The sequence below is a fragment of the Geotrypetes seraphini genome, chromosome 13 (assembly GCF_902459505.1).
Source record: "Geotrypetes seraphini chromosome 13, aGeoSer1.1, whole genome shotgun sequence".
Classification (NCBI taxonomy): Eukaryota; Metazoa; Chordata; class Amphibia; order Gymnophiona; family Dermophiidae; genus Geotrypetes; species Geotrypetes seraphini.
Window position 1 is genome coordinate 13,809,691 of NC_047096.1, and position 23,698 is coordinate 13,833,388.

Here is a 23,698-nt window from a genome sequence, read left to right on the forward strand (position 1 = left end):
TTATCAGGAAGCAAAGTGTTCACTGTTCCACATATTCAGGGAATAGTCCCCCCCTAGAGATGTTTAATGATATGTTAAAGCCAGTTTCTAGAGCCTTTTCTTGCCCCCCAAAACCAGAAGCACAGAGTCAAGCAGAGAGGGACAGTGACTTGAAACCCCTCTGAGGAAAATAAGAAGTTTCATAGTGAGGGCCAACTTGGATTTTTCTGAAAGCATATCGATTAACAGTTTTAATAAACATTGCTCATGAAGTCAAAGCAGAAGCGAGCTGGACTCGCTTTTTTTTTTCCATTCTGTGCATGCTTACTACACTCCACCAGCCTCTAAAACAGGGGTCTCAAAGTCCCTCCTTAAGGGCCGCAAGCCAGTCGGGTTTTCAGGATTTCCCCAATGAATATGCAGTGAAAGCAGTGCATGCACATAGATCTCATGCATATTCACTGGGGAAATCCTGAAAACCCGACTGGATTGTGGCCCTCGAGGAGGGACTTTGAGATCTCTGCTCTAAAACAAACCACTCGGTCTTGTTTGAAAAAAAAAAAAATGGGAGCACATCAGTCCCTATTACCAAAAATTGCACTGGTTACCAATGGAGGCAAGAGTCCTGTTCAAATTTGCCTGTATCTGTTTCAAATCAATCTTACTAGCTTACCTCATTTCCCATTCCTCCCTGGATCTTTCCAACAAGCCCACACGTAGAGTCCATATATTTGCAAACCCTACTATAAAATCTTGTCGTTTCAAGACATTTCTTGATAGAATTCTTGCTTTACAGGCAGCCAAAATGAACGACTGGCTCGGTAAAATTATTCCATGTGTTTCATATCTTACTACTCTTTTAGAAAACTAGTAAAAACACAATTATTTGATAGATTTGTAACCTACATTTTTACTGTTTTGTTCAATTGTTCGTTATGCATCTTATTATGATCCTGAATAATCCGCTGACTGTTTCAGTTTCTCTTGTTGTAAACAGCCTAGAACTGGCCTGGTCTGGCGGTATCTAGTATAATAAAACGCTAAGCACACATGCACACTCATACCGCCGTGTTCCCTGATCCCTGATCTGTAGGTCTGTGGCAGGTAAGAGTATGCATGCGCGCGTTATTGTTCTATTCTAACGACCGGCGGCAGGTAACACGTCGCGACTCCCCCTCCCTGGCGCCGACCCTACCCGGCACACCCGAAACCCCCGTTGACCCTCCCAGCCGACCCTCCCACCGCGAGATGAACACAAACCTCCCGGCTCCAGCAGCATCCGAGGCACAGTAAACATGCAGCTTCGCATCCTTATACTGGCCTGATTTCCTCTGCCGCGTCCCTGATGACATCATCAGAGACGCGGCAGAGGAAATTAGGGCAGAAGACCGCGAAGCAGCGTGTTTACTGTGCCTCGGACGCTGCTGGAGCTGGGAGGTTTGTAGGCCGTCTAGCGGTGGGAGGGTCGTCTGGGAGGGTCAACAGGGGTTTCGGGTGTGCTGGGTAGGGTCGGTGCCGGCGGGGGGGGGGGGTTGTTAAATGGAAACATGCTGCTCAGGGGGATTGAAAGGAGGCCGGCAGGCTGGCTTCGGGGGGTGGGGGGGTTTAAATGGAAACATGCTGCTCAGGGGGATGGGAGGCAGGAAGGCAGGCTGGCATCGGGAGTGGGGGTGGGACAAAGTCTGGAAGATAATGATGGGGACATAGGAAGGAGGCACTGGGAGCACTAAGGATATAGAAAGGGGCACTGAGGGCTCTAAGGACATAGGATGCACTTAGGGCACTAAGCAGGACAGAGGCATTGGGGGCACTAAGTACATGGGAAGGAGGCACTGGGGCCATTATGGACACAGGAAAGAGGTACTGGGGGCACTAAGGACGTAGGAAGGGGTATTAAGGACATGGGAAGGAGGCACTAGGGGCACTAAGGACATAGGAAGGAGGCACTGAGGGCACTAAGAACATAGGGAGAGTCATAGACAGAAAAAATGACAGACAAGACAGGCAGCACGCAAGGAGAGAGAGACAAAGAAAAAAATCCCCAGACACACAGACATCTACTCTAGCACCCGTTAATGTAACGGGCTTAAACACTAGTATAAGAATAAAGTTATTATTATTATTGTTTTACCTGTGGTCAAACCCTAGGCTGGGCAGTTGCTCTGCCTATACCCAGTCACAGCGTGTCTAGCAGCTCTATAGAAATGATTAGTAATAGCAATAGTTTTCTTAAGTGACATGTCTTCAGTTATTTCAAGCCTGGATCCTTTAGTTTGTGGACATGATTTTCATTGAAATAATATTTTTCTTCATTTTGGGGAGAAAATCTTTCATATGCTGACAGGTTAGAAAAGCTGGGGCTCTTCTCCCTGGAGAAGCGGAGACTTGGAGGAGACATGATAGAAACCTTCAAAATCCTGAAAGGCATAGAGAAGGTAGACAGGGACAGATTCTTCAGACTGTGGGGAACCGCAAGTACAAGGGGGCACTCGGAGAAATGGAAAGGGGACAGGTTTAGAACAAATGCCAGGAAGTTCTTCTTTACCCAGAGGGTGGTGGACACATGGAATGCGCTCCCGGAGATTGTGATAGGGCAGGGCACGCTACGGGGGTTCAAGGAAGGTAATTCCTGAAGGATAAGGGGATTGAGGGGTACAGATAGATTTAGAGATAGGTTATAGGAAAAGGCAGGGACCACTTAACAGGTCGTGGACCTGATGGGCCGCCGCGGGTGCGGACTGCTGGCCACGATGGACCTCTGGTCTGACCCAGCAGAGGCAACTCTTATGTTCTTATGTTTTTTAGTGATAAATTAAGAGTTCTTAATATATGTAATAGGATGGGATATTTATTGTTGTGCATTACTGGGTATAATAAAATGTTTAAAGTGTTTGAGGAAGAAGGATGGGGGGAGGGACAGATTTCATGTCAGATTAATTGTATTATCAAAAAGGGATGTATAATTATATATAAATTTGGAAGGAATATTTTATTGATATGGAAAAGGGTGGGAGGTGGGGGGGGAAATAAAAACATGTGTAATAATATTGTTTAAGAATGCCAAGTGTGTTATGTAAATTAATTGTAATAATACTGTACACTTGTTGAAAGAAATAAAAAGGAATAAAGATTTAAAAAAAAAAAAAAAAAAAAGAGTTCTTAATTTATCACTAAAAAACATGTTTACTGTGCATTTAGCCCTAATACATTGTTCTCTTAGGGGCCCTTTAACTAGGGTTACCCAACGTCCGATTTCCCCGGACGGCTTTTCAAAACCCGGCACTTTGTCCGGGTTTTGAGGAAATTTGCGCCTGCGTGGATGCCACGCAACGATGTCATGTACGCGAGACACGTCGTGTGGCACCCACGCCTGCGCGGATTTCCTCCTGCCCGACGACGGCAGGCAGCGGGGATGGGTGGAACTTGGGCAGGCCTGGGGGCAGGGTCTAAGGGTCCGGAATTTACTAGAGTAAAATCTGTCAACCCTACCTTTAACGAAAGCTGACTAAGCACTAGCGCCAGGTGCTACTTGGCCATAGGTATAAGATAGGATGTGCAGCATTTAGCAGTTCCGTAACTGAAGTGCGCTGGACAAAAACGCTCCGATAATCCCACGCAGGACTTATGCACGCAGCCTTAAAACAGTTCCTGTTAGCGCTCTGAGGGGGTGTGCTCTGAGGGGAAACCCCCCCCAGTAAACTTATAAGTGTTTGTGCTTCCGTCGGGGGGGGGGGGGGTTCCTTTCTATTACAGTGGAAACTGCCATTTTCCTTCGTTTTTTGGGTATTCGGCAGTTTTCTGTGTAGTGGAGGGGGGTGTTTCCCCCACCCCCTCCCAACGGGAAAGCGAACACTTGTAAGTTTAGTGGAGTGTGGTATCCCCCCCACACACACACCCTCAGAGTGCTAACTGTTTTAAGGCGGAGCGCATAAGTCCTGTGCAGGATTGTCGGCGCATTTTTGGCCGTCGCGGTTTTGACAGGTCACCCATTTAGCACATGCTAAGCTTTAGTTAATGGGCCCCTTAGTGAACCTTTGAGTTCCCATGATTGTTCTTGATGAGTATCGTATGAAAACATTACAATTCTTTTCTTTGTGAATACCTGGGAATAAGGGTCCCGTTCCCTCTGGGGTTTGGGAGCACCATGGGCTGGATCAGGGGTAAGAAAAAAGGATCGGAATCCAGTCGGGTTTTTAGGATTTCCTCAATGAATATGCATGAGATCCGTTTGCATACAATGGGAGGCAGTGCATGCAAATAGATCTCATGCATATTCATTGGGGAAATCCTGAAACCCCGACTGGATTCCAGCCCTCGTTGCCCATCTCTGGGCTAGATTCAGTAGCAGATCAAGGGTGAGAGGCACCCCCTCCCTGCCCTCTTCTTCACACCCCCCACCCCTATACGCTCCTTCCCCGCCCCTGCTGCTTCTCTTTCCCCGTACCTCTGTGACGTTCCTGGCATGAGCAGCAACCCCCAACCTGCCGTCGCTCCTGCATAAGTTCTCTCTCTGATGTTACTTCCTAGGCGGGGGTCCAGGAAGTGACATTAGAAGAAGAGCCGACGCAGGAACGTTACAAAGGTACTGGGGAAGAGAAGCAGTGCAAGCACTTAGGCATCGGTAGGCATTGAAACCTTCGGCGCAGTCTATTTATGCCAGGGTTTTCTTGGCCTAAATGAGTGCACCTAAGTCACAATATGGCCATAATCTGCCTCCCCTAAATGCAAAATGCACCTATATCTGCCCCATAACCACACCTACCTTGACGTGACATGCACCTACCATCTAGTTCATTGCAATTTAATTGTAATTTTCAATTCATGGCGCCGATTAAAGCTTTTTCAATAATTAAGCTAGATACGTAGATCGGCCTTACATGCCTTAGTGGTTATGTAGGTGCTGCATTTACAATCAAAACGCAGTGAAACTTTCCAGAAAAGCAAAAAAACAAAAAACAACTGCAGACTATGTACAAGATGCAGGCACTGTTTATTTCAAACTTTAATGGTATATACAACCTCATTACCAAACCAGGGACCCGACACGGTCCGTGTTTCGGACAACACACCTTCTTCAGGGGTCCGTGGTAGATAAGGTGTTATGACAAACAGCGTTAAAAGGAACAAACGAGTGCCCAAAGAAAAGTAGAAACATAGAAACATATAAAAATGACGGCAGAAAAGGGCCATAGCCCATCAAAGTCTGCCCACACTAAAGATCCCCTTCCCTAAATTTATTCTCCCAGATATCCTATATCTCATCGAGTCTGCCTATTCTGATGACCCTCCCCCCACTTTTACCCTCTTAGAGATTCCATTTATTCTTAAAATCTGGCACGCTGCTGGCCTTGACCACCTGCACAGGAAGTCTATTCCAATGATCGACCACTCTTTCGGTGAAGAAATACTTCCTGAAGTTGCCATGAAATTTCCCGCCCCTGATTTTTAGCAGATGCCCCCTTGTGGCCGAGGGTCCTTTAAGAAAGAAAATATCATCTTCCTCCTCGATACGACCGGTGATATACTTAAATGTCTCAATCATGTCTCCCCTATCCCTACATTCCTCGAGAGAGTACAGCCGCAATTTATTCAGCCTCTCCTCGTATGAGAGATCCTTGAGCCCTGAGACCATCCTGGTGGCCATACGCTGAACCGACTCGACTCTCAGTACATCTTTACGGTAGTGTGGCCTCCAGAATTGCACACAGTATTCCAGATGAGGTCTTACCATGGTTCTGTACAATGGCATAATGACCTCGGGCTGGGTTATAAAAAAACGTTGCGAATGCAGTAAAAAAAAACCTAAAAAACGCAACGTTTTTTAAAACCCAGCACTACTTTTCTTTGGGCACTCGTTTGTTCCTTTTAACGCTGTTTGTCATAACACCTTATCTACCACGGACCCCTGAAGAAGGCGTGTTGTCCGAAACATGGACCGTGTCGGGTCCCTGGTTTGGTAATAAGGTTGTATATACCATTAAAGTTTGAAATAAACAGTGCCTGCATCTTGTACATAGTCTACAGTTGTTTTGGGTTTTTTTGCTTTGCTGCTTGGTTTGCTGCAGTTCCCGTTGGATTTTTCTTTTGCTTGCGTTAAACTTTCCAGAAATCCATAACAGAGTAATAAAAAAAAGAAATACCAATCTAAGACACCTTATAAAGGTCACCTTAATCGCAGAAGCGGCTACACATTTAAAAATAAGGTAATTTGGGAGAAGCACCGACACAGTGTAGCTGCAGTGTATTGGCAGCACTAAAACCTCTCAATGACTAACGCTTAAAGAAGAATTTATAGTCAAAGAAGGTGTACCAAGCTCTTATGAAATGAGGATCTGGCCGTATTTCATTCTGATATTCACCTTTGCAGTGTTTGCCGTCTCCCGAGTAGCCCGACTTACAGATGCACTTGTATGACTTTGGCGTATTCTGACAGAGGGCATCGATGTGACAGTTATCTGTTCCCTCTACGCATTCGTCCACATCTGGGGGAAAGAGAGAGAGCCAGGATCAGATTAGAAAAGCAAGCCCTGCAGACATCGAGGCCTGAACTCAGCTATGTAATGGTTTTACATGCTCATTATCCGGGAAATAACCCCAAAACTTTGTCTGTGACCTCCTATTAAGCAACGAACCTGGTTTTCTGTCAGCAAAGCATTTTTAATGGAACATAATACTGTTATCATCTTTTCCAGATGTGCTTCCCAATCTGTCCTGTAAATGAAGGATTTTTTTTTACATAGCAATAAGCTGAAGTTCTGCTTCAAACCATCCACTGATCATACAAACTTCAATTTTATGTATGAATGTAATTTTTAGCAATGGACATGGTAGATGTGTTCAGTTTGATGCATTTTCAGATGCCAAATGATTTAATTTCTTTAATTAGGATTCCATTAAAGTCAATGGGGCAAATGATTTTTTTTTTTTTTACTACAACAGTGAGGTTTTCCACCCATGTTCAATGAAACTCGAATGGGCTGAGAACAAAGGACACTGAGGTTCAAATTTCACCATATTGTCACAGGTACAACACTTACCCCTGGATTCTATATAGATTGCCACAATCTGGGCAGCCAAATTTGGGTGTGGATGCCAGATCTGCACACAAACTAAACATAAGAATAGCATTACTGGCTCAAAAAGTCCATCAAGCCCAGTAGCCCGTTTTCACGGTGGCCAATCCAGGCCCCCAATACCTGGCCAAAACCCAAGGAGTAGCAACATTCCAGCATCTCAAAGAATAGCAAGACTCTGGAACCCCAAAGAGATCTGAGATTGTGATGTCATAATGCCTCATTCCACAGTGCCTCAGAGCCAACCTTATCAGTGATGCTACAATGGCTTAATTGTTTTATACTTGGCTCATGTAAGAACATAAGATTAGCCTTATTGGATTACACCAATGGTCCATCAAGCCCAGTTGCCCGTCCTAACGATGGCCAATCCAAGTCCCTAATCAAGACCCAAAGAGTAGCAACATTCCAGCATCTCAAAGAATAGCAAGATTCCGGAACCCCAATAAGAGCAACATTCTGGAGCTGAGATTGTGATGTCATAATGTCTCATTCCACAGTGCCTCAGAGCCAACCTCATCAGTGAAGTTATAATGGCTCATGTAAGAACATAACAATGGCCAGACTGGGTCAGACCAATTGTCCATCAAGCCCAGTAGCCCATTCTCATGGTAGCCAATCTAAGTCCCTAGTATTTGGCCAAAACCCAAGGAGTAGCAACATTTCATGCTACTGATCCAGGGCAAGCAGTGGCTTCCCCCAGGTCTTTCTCAATAATGGACTATGAACTTTTCCTCCAGGAAATTGTCGAAACCTTTCTTAAAACCAGCTACTATTATTACTAAGCTGTTCCAAGATATATTCGGTAGTACTGTTTATTGTTAGGGGGGGGAAGGGTTGGTTTATAGAGAGTGGGTTAAACCAGTGTTTCTCAACTCAGTCCTGGAATACAAATCCCTCACTGCTCCTTGTGACCCTGGGCAAGTCACTTAATCCCCACGTCGCCCCAGGAACACTAGATAGAGTTTGAGCCCACCGGGACAGATAAAGTACCTGAATGTAAATCACTTAAGTGGTATATAAATAAATAATTAAATAAATAAAAAATACCTCCTTGCCAGTCAGATTTTCAGGATAGCCAGAATGAATATGCATAAACTTGATTTGCATATGCTGCCTCCATTATATGCAAATTTCTTTCATGCAGATTCATTGGGACTATCCTGAAAACCTGACTGGCAAGGGGGTACTCCAGGACTGAGTTTGAGAAACACTGGGTTAGACTATAGGTGTGTTTGATATAACTGGAGGATTCCAGATTTGACCAGAGACGCAACAGTAAGGTCTCTGGTCTCGTTCCGACTTCAGGATTTGAATGCTATGGAATCCTTGTAAGACCCTGAGGGAGACTTAACTTTCTATAAGATATCAAAACATGGTTTCCATTTCTTTATTCTGTATTATCACCAATAAAATTGTTGATACATAAGATTTCATATACTGCCTAGCTCAGGGGTGGGCAATTCCGGTCCTCGAGAGCCGGAGCCAGGTCAGGTTTTCAGGATATCCTCAATGAATATGTACGAGATGGATTTGCATGCAAGGCCTCCTTGAGATGCAAATCTATCTCATGCATATTTATTGTGGATATCCTGAAAACCTGGCCTGGCTCCGGCTCTCGAGGACCAGAATTGCCTATCCCTGGCCTAGCTTAATCAGATACTTGTTAGACATTCAATGTTAAATAAATAACAACATGAAATGGATCTCTAATTGCTGGCCCCTCTCATACTCGAAATACCTGCCTGTTTTCTTTTCCCTCCCTGAAGGGCTGCCTTTACAAAAAATTCCTCGACCGATCTCTAGCATTCCAAGCGGGCAAATGGAACAAATGCCTCTCTACTCTCATCTCCAATTCCCCCCCCCTATCAAACATTCAAGAAATTAATCAAAACCTACCTTTTTGACAAATTCCTCTGATCTGCCCTCCCTCCTCCTCCTTTGACCTCAACTCACCCCCAGACTCTTTACCTCCGTATGTAACACAGCCATTTGTAACACCGCTGTATGTAACTTATAGCGAATGTAACTACTCCAAATATACAACCTAGCTGTAAAAATAACTTCACCGTAAAGTTATCATCTAAAATGTAAATGTAACATGACAGAAAATATATAGTCTATTATGTAAATGTAACATTAACGAAATTGTAACTTCGCTGTAAATGTACAGTCTCTTCATCTGTTAACCGCATAGAACAAGAATAAAGTTATTATTATTATTATTATTATTATTAAAAGATAGGAAATAATCAAAAGCAATCATCACACAGCAAACTGCACTGTCATATCACACAGATACCATCATTAATTCTTCATCCTCTCCCTCCCATCAAGTTGCAAGTCAAAGGCCTGAATAAAGAAATGAGTTTTCAATTAACTCTTACATTTTGACAAATTTCCCTCTGTTTAAGATTGGAAGCCTATTCTATAACATAGGAGCAAACCATAAGAATGTGTTTTTGCACATAGGCTTCCATATCACCTAAATAGCAACTGATGGGACCACCATCCTATCATCTTGCAGTTTTTGGAGTCCCTGAATCTACCTCTTGAAATGTTGGGGTATGTTAGAAATTGAGGACTGACCCAAAATGTTCCTCCTGAATCAGGATAACTTGGCAGCTCTGCATACTGTTTGGCTTTTCTCCGAAACAGAAACTCAAATCAGTGATTAACTTCTCTGTTCCTGATCCCTGGGTGTTTTCTTTGCTTTTTCTCTCTCTCTCAAAGCTTTATCATTTTCACCCCCTTTCCTCTGTAGTCTACACTTTCCTACACTTTACAACCTTCTCTCCCTCTGAAATCCAAGAGAGAAATGGCAAGGAGGCACGATGACATTAGCCATGACACTTGGAAGTGAGGCTGGGATAGGTTTGCTTGGCTGCTTGCCAAAACATTTCAGCACGGTAGGTCAAGTGACCCCTGATTCTTCTTTAGTGACCCCTGATTCCTCCTTTCATAAGGTGACTTAATTCAATCTGGCAGGCAGGCTCAAGGAAAACCGAGTCCATGACCCTCAGTAGCAGAGATGAAAGAGCTACAGCTGAAGCCACAGTAAAAGCTACACAGAACAAGTAGAAGCCAGAAAACAATTATTCTCTGGTCATCATAAAACAAGACAAAACCCCCAAAGAGCCCACTGAACCTGCAGATGTTGTGCCATTGATGAGAAACTCAATGCTGGTCCAATGGGTTCTTCCAGGAGGCTTGTCGTCTCCTCTGCAGCCCTTAGCTTCTACTCCCACAGGTCTAGGATTTGATCCCCAGTGAGCTTCACACTAACCAAGTCTCAAGTTTATTTAAATTTTAATATACCGACCATCAACGTACCTGGCTGGTTTACATAGCTAAAAATATTAAAATAAATTTTAGAAGGAGGGTAGGGAGAGAAGATGTGAACATTAAATAGACAAAATACGATTGCGAACATGAGTTTGAGAGTGAAGAGGGAGGGAAAATGAATAATTACATCGTTAAAAAAAATTAAAAAATTAATTAAGGGGAAGGGGGGGCCGAAGAAAAAACAGCAGAGGGTGGGATCGCTTCTTAAAAGCGGTTCATTTTATATACTGCCATGCTGTTAGAGAAGGAAATTATTAGACGCTATGGATTGTGTCTTGGAATAGGAAGGTTTTTAGTTTAGTCTTGAATTTATCGAGTGAATTTTCATGGCAGCATTGAGGTAGCATGGCGTTCCATAAAGTTGGAGCTGTAACGGAAAAATTAGTATTTCTGGTGTAGTAAATTCATTGATATGAGGAATAGTCAATAAGTTCTGATCAGCTGATCTAAGGGTCCGGGAAAAGCAATAGGTAATGATGAGTTTATCAAGAAAAGATGGTAAGCGCGTAAGTTTGATTTTAAACGCCAGCAATAAAATTTTATATGTGATACAATGTGTTATGGGTAGCCAATGTGCTTCTCACAGAAGAGGAGTAACCTGATCATATTTTCCTACCTTGTAGATGAGTTTAATTGCTGTATTTTGAATGAGCTGTAGACGATGTAATTCTTTTTGGGTGATCCCATTATATAGAGTTGCAGTAATCTAGATGAGAAATGACCAGCGAATAAGGGTTGTGAAAGCAGCAGTTTCAAGGATGGAGGTTAAGGAGCAGTTTTCCTGGCCCAGTAGAATATAATGGACCCTGTATCCATCTAGAGCAGCGCATTTCAAACTTTTTTTTAGCTCTAGCACACTAAACGGAGCTAAATGTTTTTCGCAGCACATTATAATTGAAATGATAAAATTGTAAAACCAACAACAAATTACATTTGAGAGTTACTCGTATTTAAATTTATTTACGCTATGTATGGGGTAATTGCAACAACAGGGAAGCTAAAGTAGAGAGAACAGAATTGCTAATCAATGCGATGAACTCAAAACGCGGCTCAATAGTCGAGAAGCAATTCCGTCAGAGCTGAAAACCCAGGTTCTCAAAGATAAGAAAATCCAAACGGTAACAAAGCCTCGATTGCTTGCCATTAGTTTTCAAGGACCAATCACGTCAAAGAATGATGCTTGTCTGGGTGGTTGTTTTTTTCTGTACGCACACAGACCCTCGTAACATTGACAGACTCTTGCGTACGCAATGCCCGTCATCTATTCTAGCGCATACTTATGAAGGGAAAATTCTGGAATCTCTCGTGGCATACCACTGTGCCGTGGCACACAGTTTGAGAGACACTGATCTAGAGGGTAAAGTTATGAATGTGGGCTATGTTAACACATGTTATTTTAAGGCTATTTTATGCAATGAGTCCTAATTACTGATAACTGGGGTTAATTGTATACTGCCTTTTTACAGTTGTGCGACCACACTCATAGAGGTTTACATATAGGTACTTCAAGCAATTTCCCTATCTGTCCCAGTGGGCTCAAATCTAATTAATGAATCTGGGGAAGTGACTTGCTCAGGGTCACAGGGAGCAGCATGGGGTTTGAACTCCCAACCTCAGGTTACTGAGGCTGTAGTTCTAACCACTAGGCCACACTCTCCTCCAATACAATATCAGAAGTGAGCCAAGTACAGAACAATGAAGCCATTGTGACATCACTGATGAGGTTGGCTTTTATTGGTGGAATGAGGCATTATGACATCAGGGAAAGAGATTGGGATTTGTTCACCACCACACTCAAAGCAGTTCACATACAGGTACTTCAAGCACTTTTCCCATCTGTCCCGGTGGGCTCAAATCTATCTAATATACCTGGGGCAGTGAAGGATTAAGCGACTTGCCCAGGGTCATGGGGAGCGGCGTGGGATTTGAACCCCCAACCTCAGGGTGCTGAGGCTATAGCTCTAACCACTATGCCACACTCTCCAAGAAGATGCTCGTTAGACTACCCATCTCTACAATGGTAACTCACGTTGATAACAACCGCCCCCCCAGTAAGTTGAAGGGGCCACTTTTTTCATGCAAACACCAGCAATTAAGAGATATACAAATTATGCAATGAAGGCATAAGGTGCTTTCAATATTTTATCTTCGATTTTCAAAAAATTGAATATTTAGGATGTTAGAATCCTCAGCCAGACTCTGTGATTCCACTGAATTAAAATGACAAATCGGAGAATATTTGTGAGGTGATTTTAGGAGATCTGTATGTCACCTGCACACGTTCAAAGTATATTTACATGGATTAATTCACTAAATTGGCAACTAGATACAAGCAGCAATTTTAGAATAATCGAGACTAAGTGATATATGCAGCATATGGCTCAGATTATCAAGCTCTGTGGCAACGGCGTTAACTGCCTGTTCCAGCTCGGAGCCAGTGGACACGGAATCCTTACCTTGATTTTTCTTCTTGGTGGGGCTGTTGCTCTAGTTTTTGTTTTTGCTTTTTTACCGGGTGGCTGCACTTGTGGAGAGGGTGGTGGATGCCTGGAATGCGCTCCCGAGAGAGGTGGTGGAGAGTAAAACGGTGACTGAGTTCAAAGAAGCGTGGGATGAACACAGAGGATTTAGAATCAGAAAATAATATGAAATATTGAACTAAGGCCGGGACTGGGCAGACTTGCACGGTCTGTGTCTGTATATGGCCGTTTGGGGGAGGATGGGCTGGGGAGGGCTTCAATGGCTGGGAGGGTGTAGATGGGCTGGAGTAAGTCTTAACAGAGATTTTGGCAGTTGGAACCCAAGCACAGTACAGGGTAAAGCTTTGGATTCTTGCCCAGAAATAGCTAAGAAGAAAAAATTTAAAAAATTTAAATTGAATCAGGTTGGGCAGACTGGATGGACCATTCGGGGTCTTTATCTGCCATCATCTACTATGTTACTATGTATTATGTGTGTGAGTGTGTGAGCATTTGGGTGTTTGGATGTCTGGAGGTATGCTTGTGGAGTGTTTGTTGTCTGATTGTTGTGGTCTGAGGCCGAGTGCTTGGGGTTTGTGTGTGTTGATTGGGGGGTTTGGTATTTCAAAATGTCAATTGTGATGGGCATCCACCCATTGGGTTCTTGTAATGTGCAACATTTGCTGTCATAGGTTTCAAGTGCTATTTTTCTGCCTGCTATGTTTTTATGCTTACTTTGATCCTGGTTGTATGTCCCTTTGCAGTTGCTAATAAAGACAATTAAAAAAAAAAAAAAAGACTATCAACTACACCCCCCCAACACTTAGAATGCTTTACACTAATACCAGTGTAATTAGTGTCTTCAAACACTCTCCAATGATATACTAATGATTTATTTATTTTTATGTGAACGAATAAGGCCTCAGGCACACCTCCTCCACCCTCGATAATAGTCTTATATCCGGTGGGAATATTGGTGTGTCTTTGTCCTCATTGGCTTACATTCTTTTATCATATTTTATATTTTGAATTTTTTAGCATTATTATACTTTTTTTTAGAAGTTTTTATAAAGTTATTAGTTAAATCTTATGATGAATTTCATACTCAGCTTAAATTCATTATGCTCTCACGCTACTGGGCTAGATGATCCGACATGTTTCGCAAAAGATTTGCTTTATCAAGGATCCCCCAGAGCCGTTGTGTCCTCCACCTTACTCAAACTTATTGGCAAGATTAAAAAGAGGCATATTCTAGGCATGGTTTGGGTAGCCTTTCAAAGCATTTAAATAAACACCTTTCCTGATGCTATTTACACCTGCTTCAACTTATGCACAATCCTCTACAAACGCCTGGCGTTTGAAGAAGAACCCGAGGGGGGGATCTGTGCTCACAAAACCACCTGCGACTGAAAGAAAGAGAGATGTTTAAATCTCTCTGTGGCATAAATACATAAGAACATAAGAAATGCCTACACCGGATCAGACCTGGGGGTCCATCCAGTCTGGTGATCCGCACACGCGGTGGCTCAGCCAGGCGTACCCTGGCGAATACATTAGTCACTCGTATCCCTCAATGTGTCCTGCAAGAAGATGTGCGTCCAATTTTCCCTTAAATCCTAGAATGGTGGTTTCCTCCACCATCTCCTTCGGGAGAGAGTTCCAGGCGTTCACCACTCGCTGTGCGAAGCAGAACTTTCTGACATTTGTCCTGGCCGTGTCCCCTCTCAGCTTCAGGCCATGACCTCTGGTCCGAGTCTGGGTCGCATTTGCCAATGTGAATAACGCTGATACTTGCTCACCATCCTTTCCCCCTGCTGGTGAGTGAGCTTGCTCCATTTTGTCCATTCCTTTTAGCAATTTAAAAGTCTCTATCAGATCCCCTTCTCAGTCTTCTCTTTTCAAGGGTGAATAATCCCAGTTTTCTGAGGCGATCTTTGTAGCTCAAGTTCTCCATACCTTTTACTAGCTTCGTCGCTCGCCTCTGCACCCTCTCCAGCAGTGTTATATCCTTCTTCTGGACTAAGAGGACATAGGATGACGTTAAAGAGTTTTAGGCTCAGGAGCAATCTAGGGAAAATACTTTTTTATGGAAAGGGTGGTGAATACGTAGATGGGGGAAAGTAGTGGAGATTTATGGGGAGTGTGTGGTGCAGTGGCTAGAGCTACAGCCCCAGCACCCTGGGGTTGTGGGTTCAAATCCCACCCTGCTCCTTGTGACCCTGGGCAAGTCGCTTAATCCCCCCCAGTGCCCCAGGTACATTAGATAGAGTGTGAGCCCACCGGGACAGATAGGGAAAAATGCTTCAGTACCTGATAGTGCAATACAATTGGAAAATCATAAATACTGCATAAAATGCACTAATAACTCTACAATTATTACATTAAACAATCATTTACTCCCATCCTCATCTTAATTATTAATACAATAGTACCTGAATAATTTGTAATCCACATAGAATTGTAGGATATGTGGAATATATGTTTAAAAAAAGAAAACTGTCTCTGAATTCAAGAAGGCTTTGGACAAGTGCACAGGATCACTAAGGGAAAGGAAGCGATAGCAGATGGAATAGATGGGCAGACTGGGTAGGCTGCATGACCTTTATCTGCTCTCACATTTCTACGTTTCTAATCGGTTCCTATGGATGTGCAGATTTCCCAAATACCCCACTTGCACGTGTAAGTGCAAGTACTGAAATCTATACGTAGCAAAAGGAGCATTGAAATGCGCATGTAAATATACTCCCAAAAGGGAACCGCTCTTTTTAAATGTATTTTTAATAGTCTGTCCCTCTTGTGCATATTGCCATAAAATGTCTGGAAATCCTTTTCTGAATACTGTGATTATCTGGAACATATAGAACCCAAACATCCAGATGACCTCTTCATATAGTTACTAGAACATACTACTACTCTTTAATATTTCTATAGCGCTGAAAAACATGCGCGGCGCTGTAACAATCATCGTGCAATAGACGGTCCCTGCTCAGAAGAGCTTAAAATCGAATTGGACAGACAGGATATAGAGTTAAAGGACTCCTAAATTTTAACAGCGGAACCTGGATAGGCCCGCCACCCAAACCAACCTCTTCATCTATATCCCACCCCACTCCCATCCAATGTGGGAACATTAACACACCAAACTCTGCAGATGGGTGAAAATTAGCCGCAGCCCTGTTTATTGCGTAATACAAATTAAATATATAAACCGCATATTAACAGCATAACACAGTATTCCCAAGCTACCTTAAACAAGTTGTAGTCCCCGACCCTGCCATGCCAGCAAGGATCTGAGGGGTAGCATGTCCCCCATGTCCCATTTTCCATGGTCACCCAACCCACCAGGCATGGCTCCCCGCTCATCCCCTGATGAGTCCATCAGCCAGTAACTCGGGATACTGCACCCCGAGCCACCACATCACCTCCCCCGGAACCAGGGTGGGCAGGCAGGAAAAGCTGCCTCGGATGACCAGATAAAACCCGAGTCCTCCGAAGTCCCTGCTTTTAAGCCCTGCCTCCCAACACTCTCCTTGGCCGCGGCCACCAATAGTGAGCCTTCCCTGTGGTGGGAAAGACTCGCCAGCCTATCACGACCCGCCTCCCTCTACCTGACCGGCCCCGCACCTTTAACGGACATCCTCACGGGCCTCCCAGCTCTGCGTTAAGTTTGCCCTTCAAGACGGCCTCTCGGGCTTCTTAATACCTGAGACAACAGAGGCAGAGCTACCATTGAGTGAGCGCTGCAAAATGGCCAGGGCCAACCGATGGTAGAAGCCACCTGCAGCTGAACCCTCCCCTTCCACATGCCGAGGTCTGGCACCTCCCTGTGCCCCTATGCTCAGCTACTTACCTGCCTGCCAGGTCCTTCACAGCTACAGCGTCAGAGATGACACTGAAGGCTGCATCTCTGACTGGCCGGACTTTTCCTCTGCTGATGCAACTTCCTGTGGGCGGGATGTGGCAGAGGAAAGGTTCCGCCAGCCAGAGGCCACCATTAGTGCCCTCTCTGATGCTGTAGCTCTGGAGGACCTGGCAGACAGGTATGTAGCCGAGTGCAGAGAATGGTGCGGGACCCAGGGGGTGCGCACACTCCAAGTGCTGGAGTTGCCCATTTCGGTCCTCCCGCCCAGGGCCTACTGTGTCCCAGTTAAACCATTAAAAAGAGGATTAGGCGACTTGCCTAAGAGCACAAAGAATACCAGTAGGATTTGAACCAAGCTTTCCTTGTTATCAGCCCAAGCTCTAACCACCAGACAACTCCCCCACTCTCTTGAAGTTACTAGAGCATAACATGCTTTTAAAGTGATTCACACCATGTGCTAATGGTTGAACACGACTTGTTTATATGTGGTATATAATTTTTCTGTCTTAGCTTTTTAGAGTTTTAACACTGAGGAATCTGAAATGTTTCTTGTGCGTGAAATTTCGCATCCAGCTCGCACCCCTGTTATCTGTTGGTGTTATATCCCCCTGGCTGGATCCATTTGTTGTGCAAACAAGCCCAAATTTGCCAGACACTTATAATACATTAGTGTCTCTACATGTCCGATTAAAGGCATGCAACCAAACTAATCAGGAGGTATGCAGACAATGATGTACTGCAAAAGCAAAGATTTGGCAACGTCGGGCTTGTTCTCACTTCAAAAGCTCTGACTTAAAAGCCAACACGATCATGCTGTATAAAGATGTGAAAGGTTCATACAAAGATACAGCAATAGGCTTGTTTAAACATAAAGAAAACAGAATTAGAGAACATGAAATTAGAAGAAAAAAAAAAGATGTTTCAGGATGTTTAAAGAAAAGATATTTTTATACAGTTTGGACAAATGCCAAGAGGAAAACAAAACTACTTTGGTTACAATACGGGCGCTATTTAGCCCGTACTGGTCAGCAGTTTTGAAATGCCGCAGGCATCTTATAACCAGATATTGAACACTTGGCCATCCGCGGATAAGGGCGCTTAATATTCAAGGTTTGGGTGGCTGTTGACACTTACCCAGTTACCGGTGATAATCAAGCCATTGCCCAGAAGGCAATCCTATATCTTGCCAAAACCTGATTAATTAGAGATCTAGGTGGGTTACAGGCAACATATTGGTACATAGAAAAAAGAGCCCGAGAGCTGGTCTCGATGGGCAACCATAACAATGGTCTGGATGGCCCAGGTTGGTCGCCCAGGGAGATGCGGCTCTTAGGATGGAAGGGGGGGCGGGGTTGTATGGTGGAGGAGGAGCAGGGCATGATGGGCGGGGGATGAATAGCGCATGCCTCCGAGGTTCAGGGTCATTCCCGTCCCAGTCATTAGGGGGAAGTGAGCTCAGGGGAGCTAATAGGCTTTTAGGGACATGTCATGGAAAAGGGACATGGAGGTTCATGCCACCCCCTAGGCTCTTGCTCTCATGGCGGGGTCAGGTGGAATATAATTGTGATTTGTAAAATTGCATTGTTTTTGTAGCTCGGGAAGTGAAGCAATTGTTAATTGCTTATATACTTGTCCCAATAAACAAGCTGCGGCCTGGATATTGCCATCAATAAAGAGTCTGTGGTTATTTATGGTGGTCATTATTGTTGAGGTTATATGAAATGGGATAAACAGGAAAGTGAGGAGTTTTGGTGAACAAGAAGGTAAGGGGTGATGGGGGAGGTGGGGCTATTCCAGATCCATATGTTATTTTATATAGAGTTAAATATGTCAGAAAGAATTATACATGCTACATGAAATTTTCAAATTATACATACAGTCTGAGGTAATATATCATAAATAGCAGCTGACCATTAACATTGTCTTTGGTTCAGGGGACTTGCATCATAAGTCTGAGTCTCTTGGACCTGCCTCAGGAGTCTATTAGTAGAATGATGCAAAGCCTACTATCTTTCCTAAGAATGTCACAAAACGTTTTAATAAACCGTGAGAAATGGCTCTGCGAGCCGGCGTAGTTAACCTTGAATGGGAAAGCTTGACCTCGTATCAAACAAACTCAAACTCTCCCCAAAGGAATAATAAATAAATTTATCTCTCATCCGATACCTAGGCAAGTTACAAAAAACACACATAAATCCATTTACATCATACAAATATCAACAATACAAAACACTATATTCAATTATCAACAGGCTCCAATATCATTAAAAAAAAAAGAAAAAAAGAAACTCAACCCTAGTGCAGTTTTTAGCACTGACCATAGTGGTAACAGCACCGATGTCGAACTGCAGCCGGCCCTAAAAATCGCACTACAGTTTTGTAAAAAGTGTGTGTGTGGGGGGAGGGGGGGAAGCTTGCACAAAAAATGTGTTTTATGCAATTTACAAAATTGATCACTACCTTTTTAGAATCTCAAAATTGTATGGTATATAAGGTATATTAATTGTGTCGTAAACCACTTTGATATAATTGTGAAGGCTGGTATATTAAATGTATTTGTAACCTATGTGGTCCATCCAGTCTGTCCAATAGTCAATAGGAGGAAATTTTTTTTACACTCGGAGAATAGTTAAGATCTGGAACGCGTTGCCAGAGGATGTGGTAAGAGCAGATAGCGTAGCTGGTTTAAGAAAAGTTTGGACAATTTCCTGGAGGAAAAGCCCATTGTTATTGAGAAAGACATGGGGGAAGCCACTGCTTGACCTGGACTGGTAGCATGGAATGTTGCTACTCTTTGGGATTCCAGAATCTTTTGTTGCTCTTTGGGATTCCAGAATCTTGCTATTTTAGGATTCTGAATGGAATGTTGCTACTCCTTGGGTTTTGGCCAGGTACTAGGGACCTGGATTGGCCACCGTGAGAACGGGCTACTGGGCTTGATGGACCATTGGTCTGACCCAGTAAGGCTATTTTTATGTTCTTATTCATTCTCAAGGCAACAAACCAGTTGATAAGTTTCAGTATAAGACGTATCCCTCCCCCTCCCCCTGAGATGATTCGAATGCGATATAAAATACTTATAATTACTTTTGATCCTTTTTGCCATATATGGAACGGAGACTTGAAAAGTCTGTCCAGCATTGGCTACAGCACCCCATACTGCCCCATGGCTGGAGTTGCCATAACATCTAACTCCAGCCCCCCCCCCCCCCCCCCCCCCCCGATCCATCTTGCCATATACAGGACACAGACCATAGAAGTCCTTCCGGCATCACCTTCCTTCCTCACTGCTGGGTTTCTATTCAAGCGCCACTTCTGCACATCATAAATGTAGATATCGTTTTTGATCTGTCAAGTTGTGTGTCAATTCTATTCTCTTTCTGTTTAGGGATCCTTTGTGTTTATCCCATGCATTTTTGAACTCTGTTCTTGTTTTTGCCTCCACCACCTCAAGAGGGAGGGCATTCTAAGCATCTACCACCCTCTCTGTGAAGAGGTATTTCCTGACATTACTCCTACGTCTACCACCCCGTAACCTCATATTAAGTTCTCTAATTTTACTGCTTCTCCCTCTCCGAAATTATTTCCTTCCTTCCTCCCGCCCACCACAGGCAACGGTTCTTACATGCTGCCCATGGCTGACCCTGAAGCCTTTCCCCTTCCCCCTAATGCAAAATCCCAGTGTCGGAGGAAAGGCTTCTGGGTCAGCCATGTGCGTAGTGAACCACTGCCCATGACCTTTTGAAGACTGCGAGTTCAGCTCCATTGAATAACGAAGAAGGCCGTACTCGGACGTCTGGAGCTGGGTCCTGAGACAGATACACTGATGTTATTGGAGCAGGCAGCATTCTGTGGCTCCCCTAATCTCTTCAGGCCCGAGGCATGTGCCTGCTTGGCCTGCCCTGCCCGTATGCAAGACTAACGTTTAGGCACACCCAGGGCATAATTAACCAACATGCCAAGTAGGCACGCGCCTAGGGTCCGAAATGGTCAGGGGGGCCCGATGAAGGAGGGCATCAACATTGTTTTTTCCAAACGGCGATGGGCCCCCTCCAGCATCGATCGGCAATGCGCCCCCCCCCCATCGACGGAATGTAAGACAAGCAAGCAACGCGGGTAAGAAAGGCAACGGAAACTGTAATTGTGCAAGCGGTGCTGCTTGCCCTAAGCTTCCCTCTGACGCAGCTTCCTGTTTCTGCCTGGGCGCATGGTGGGGTGGGGCGGGGCAGGGGGCCCCAGTGTACTTGTGTGCCTAGGGGCCCTCAATGAATTAATCCTGCCCTGGGCACACCCATTGAGGCACCCAGCATCATTGAGGCACCCAGCACCATTGAGGCACCCACACCCAGCATCTCAAAGAATAGCAAGATTCCGGAACCCCAATGAGAGCAACATTCCAGAGCTGAGATTGTGATGTCATAATGCCTCATTCCACAGTGCCTCAGAGCCAACCTCATCAGTGATGTCACAATGGCTTGATTGTCCTATACTTGGCTCACGTAAGAACATAAGAATAGCCTTACTGGGTCAGACCAAAGGTCCATCAAGCCCAGTAGCCTGTTCTCATGGTGGACAATCCAGGTCACTAGTACCTGGCCAAAACCCAAAGAGTAGCAGTTCACCATAGCGGCTTAAGGGCTCAATATTGCCCTTAACGGGCTGTTTTCACCGCTTCCGCATACCCAGATGTTCAACGCCAGAGCCTGGACATGGTTTTGAATATCACGTGCAATTGTGGTCATCACATCTCAAGAAAGATACAGTAGAATTAGAAAAGGTACAATGAAGGGTGACAATGAAGGGTAAATACCTGCACCTAAGCTGTATATGGACTGGGCATATTCTACAACCATCCACATAACTTTTAGGAACGTTCATGACCCACCTATGCTCCTCCCCCGCCCTTATCCCATTTTCATATTCACGCGCTAGAATTTATGTGCACCATTTCATAGAATACGCTTAGAAAGTTGTGCACATAACTTCTAATTAATTCCAACTAGTGCCAATTACTTGTTAATTGCCAATAATTGGCACTAATTAGTTTTACAAAGAATCAAATTGCACGTGCATATTGGCAATGTGCACAGATTTGCATGCACAATTTTGGTCGCACTGTACAGAATCAGGCCCTAAGTGAAATATGTAGATATTTTTGCAATAGTGCTTCACTGGAATTTGGGCATTTGTGCACATTTGTGCACACTTGTGTATGCCATTATTCTAATCATTTAAGCATGTAATTACTGCATAAATTTTAGCACCCACGTTATAGAATTATGCCATCTGTGTGTTTGCACTTCTGGGGGTGGAGTGCAGAAAGTGGAAGGCAGGCAAAAATACCTAGAAAAGCTAAGAGAAGCTGGTAAAGTAGTCAGGAAAGAAAGGAAGAAAAAAACCCAACCAGTCAATAAGGTAAAATTAGAAGAAAAGACTTTTTTTAGACATACTAGTGATAAGAGGAAGTGTAAGAGTGGCATTATGAGGCTCAAGGGCGAAGGGGACCAATATGTACAAGCTGATAAGGACAGAGCAGAACTGCTTAACAAATAATTTTGTTCTGTGTTCATAGATGGAGCAGGATCACAGAAAACGAATGCTACAGGAATGGATATGGGTAGATCTTGACCAGTTTTCAGAAGACTTGTCTATCTTTAATTTAGCTAGCTCCTCATGAGCACAAAGTGATGTCTTCCGCTTTTTCTTTTTTAATCTTTATTAATTTTCAAACTACAGCTGTGCAAAACAAATATAAATATAATATAATAAAAGCACATTGATTTTGCAAACATTTTAACCCCCTCCCACCCAATAAATAATCAAGAAAAAGAATTACATAGGATCTTCCAATAATTTTACCCCCCTCCCCCCTTGGATATGTACAATGAAAGGGCCTAAAATAAGATCAGTTCAATTATCATTCCTTACAAAATTTTGTCAATGGGCCCCAAACCTCTAAAACTTTATTAAAACGTTCCGCTTTTTCTGATGTCTTGTAATTTATGAAGGCTATCCTCATAAGAGCATAAGCAGAGTCATACTGGGACAGACCAAAAGGTTCATCAAGCCCAGCATCCTGCTTCCAAGAGCAGCCACTCCAGGTCACAAGTTGTTGGCAAGATCCCAAAAGAGTAAAACAGATTTTATGCTGCTTATCCCAAGGTATAAAGCAGTGGAGTTTCCAAAGTCCATCTTAATATTGGCTTATGGACTTTTCTTTTCAGAACTTGTCCAAACTCTTTTTAAACCCTGCTATGCTCAGTGGCCTAGCGCCCCTCCCCGCCCACATCTCCACCTCCCCTTCCCATTCCTTCCCCAATCCTGTCTGCCCCGTGTGCCCCCTTCCCTTCCCCCGTACCTCTAGGAGAAGTTGTTGCTCACGGCTGTCAACTGCGTGCTCCTCGCGACCCCGTCGGCTCTCCCTCTGACATCACTTCCTCTGCGCGGCTCCTGGAGGCGATGTCAGCGGGTGAGCCGACAGGGTCGCGATGAGCATGCTGTTGACCGCCGCGAACGACTTCAACTAGAGGCATGGGGGGAGCGCGCATGGAGGGGAGGGATGGGAAGAGGCGGGGGGCAAAGAGGAGGAGGGGTGTCGGTGTCCCCACCAACATGGCACCTGGGGCAGATCGCCCCTTCGCCCCCGCTTACTACGCCACTGACTATGCTAATTAGTTTTACCACATGTTCTAGCAACACAATTCCAAAGTTTAATTATACATTGAGTGAAGAAATATTTTCTCTAATTTGTTTTAAATTTACTACTCACACACAGTATTTTGTCGACCTCTATCGTATCATTCCTGAACCGTCTCTTCTCCAAGCTAAAGCCCCCTTGCCTCTTCAGTCTTTCCTCATAGGGAAGTCGTCCCACTGCCCTGATCAATTTTTGTCACCCTTCATTGTACCTTTTCTAATTCTACTGTATCTTTCTTGAGATGTGATGACCACAATTGCACGTGATATTCAAAACCATGTCC

At 44.2% G+C, this 23,698-nt stretch overlaps 1 protein-coding gene across 6 annotated transcripts in view; it reads right to left on the reverse strand.

Annotated features, from left to right (window-relative positions):
* The window catches only part of SCUBE3 (signal peptide, CUB domain and EGF like domain containing 3), a 247,118-nt gene that overhangs the window by 184,492 nt on the left and 38,928 nt on the right, over positions 1-23,698 (reverse strand). For all 6 annotated transcript variants that reach the window (XM_033919102.1, XM_033919097.1, XM_033919101.1 and 3 more), the window contains exon 2: positions 6,339-6,461. In XM_033919102.1, the coding sequence (XP_033774993.1) occupies positions 6,339-6,461 (123 nt within the window). The remainder of the gene's footprint in view (positions 1-6,338; positions 6,462-23,698) is intronic.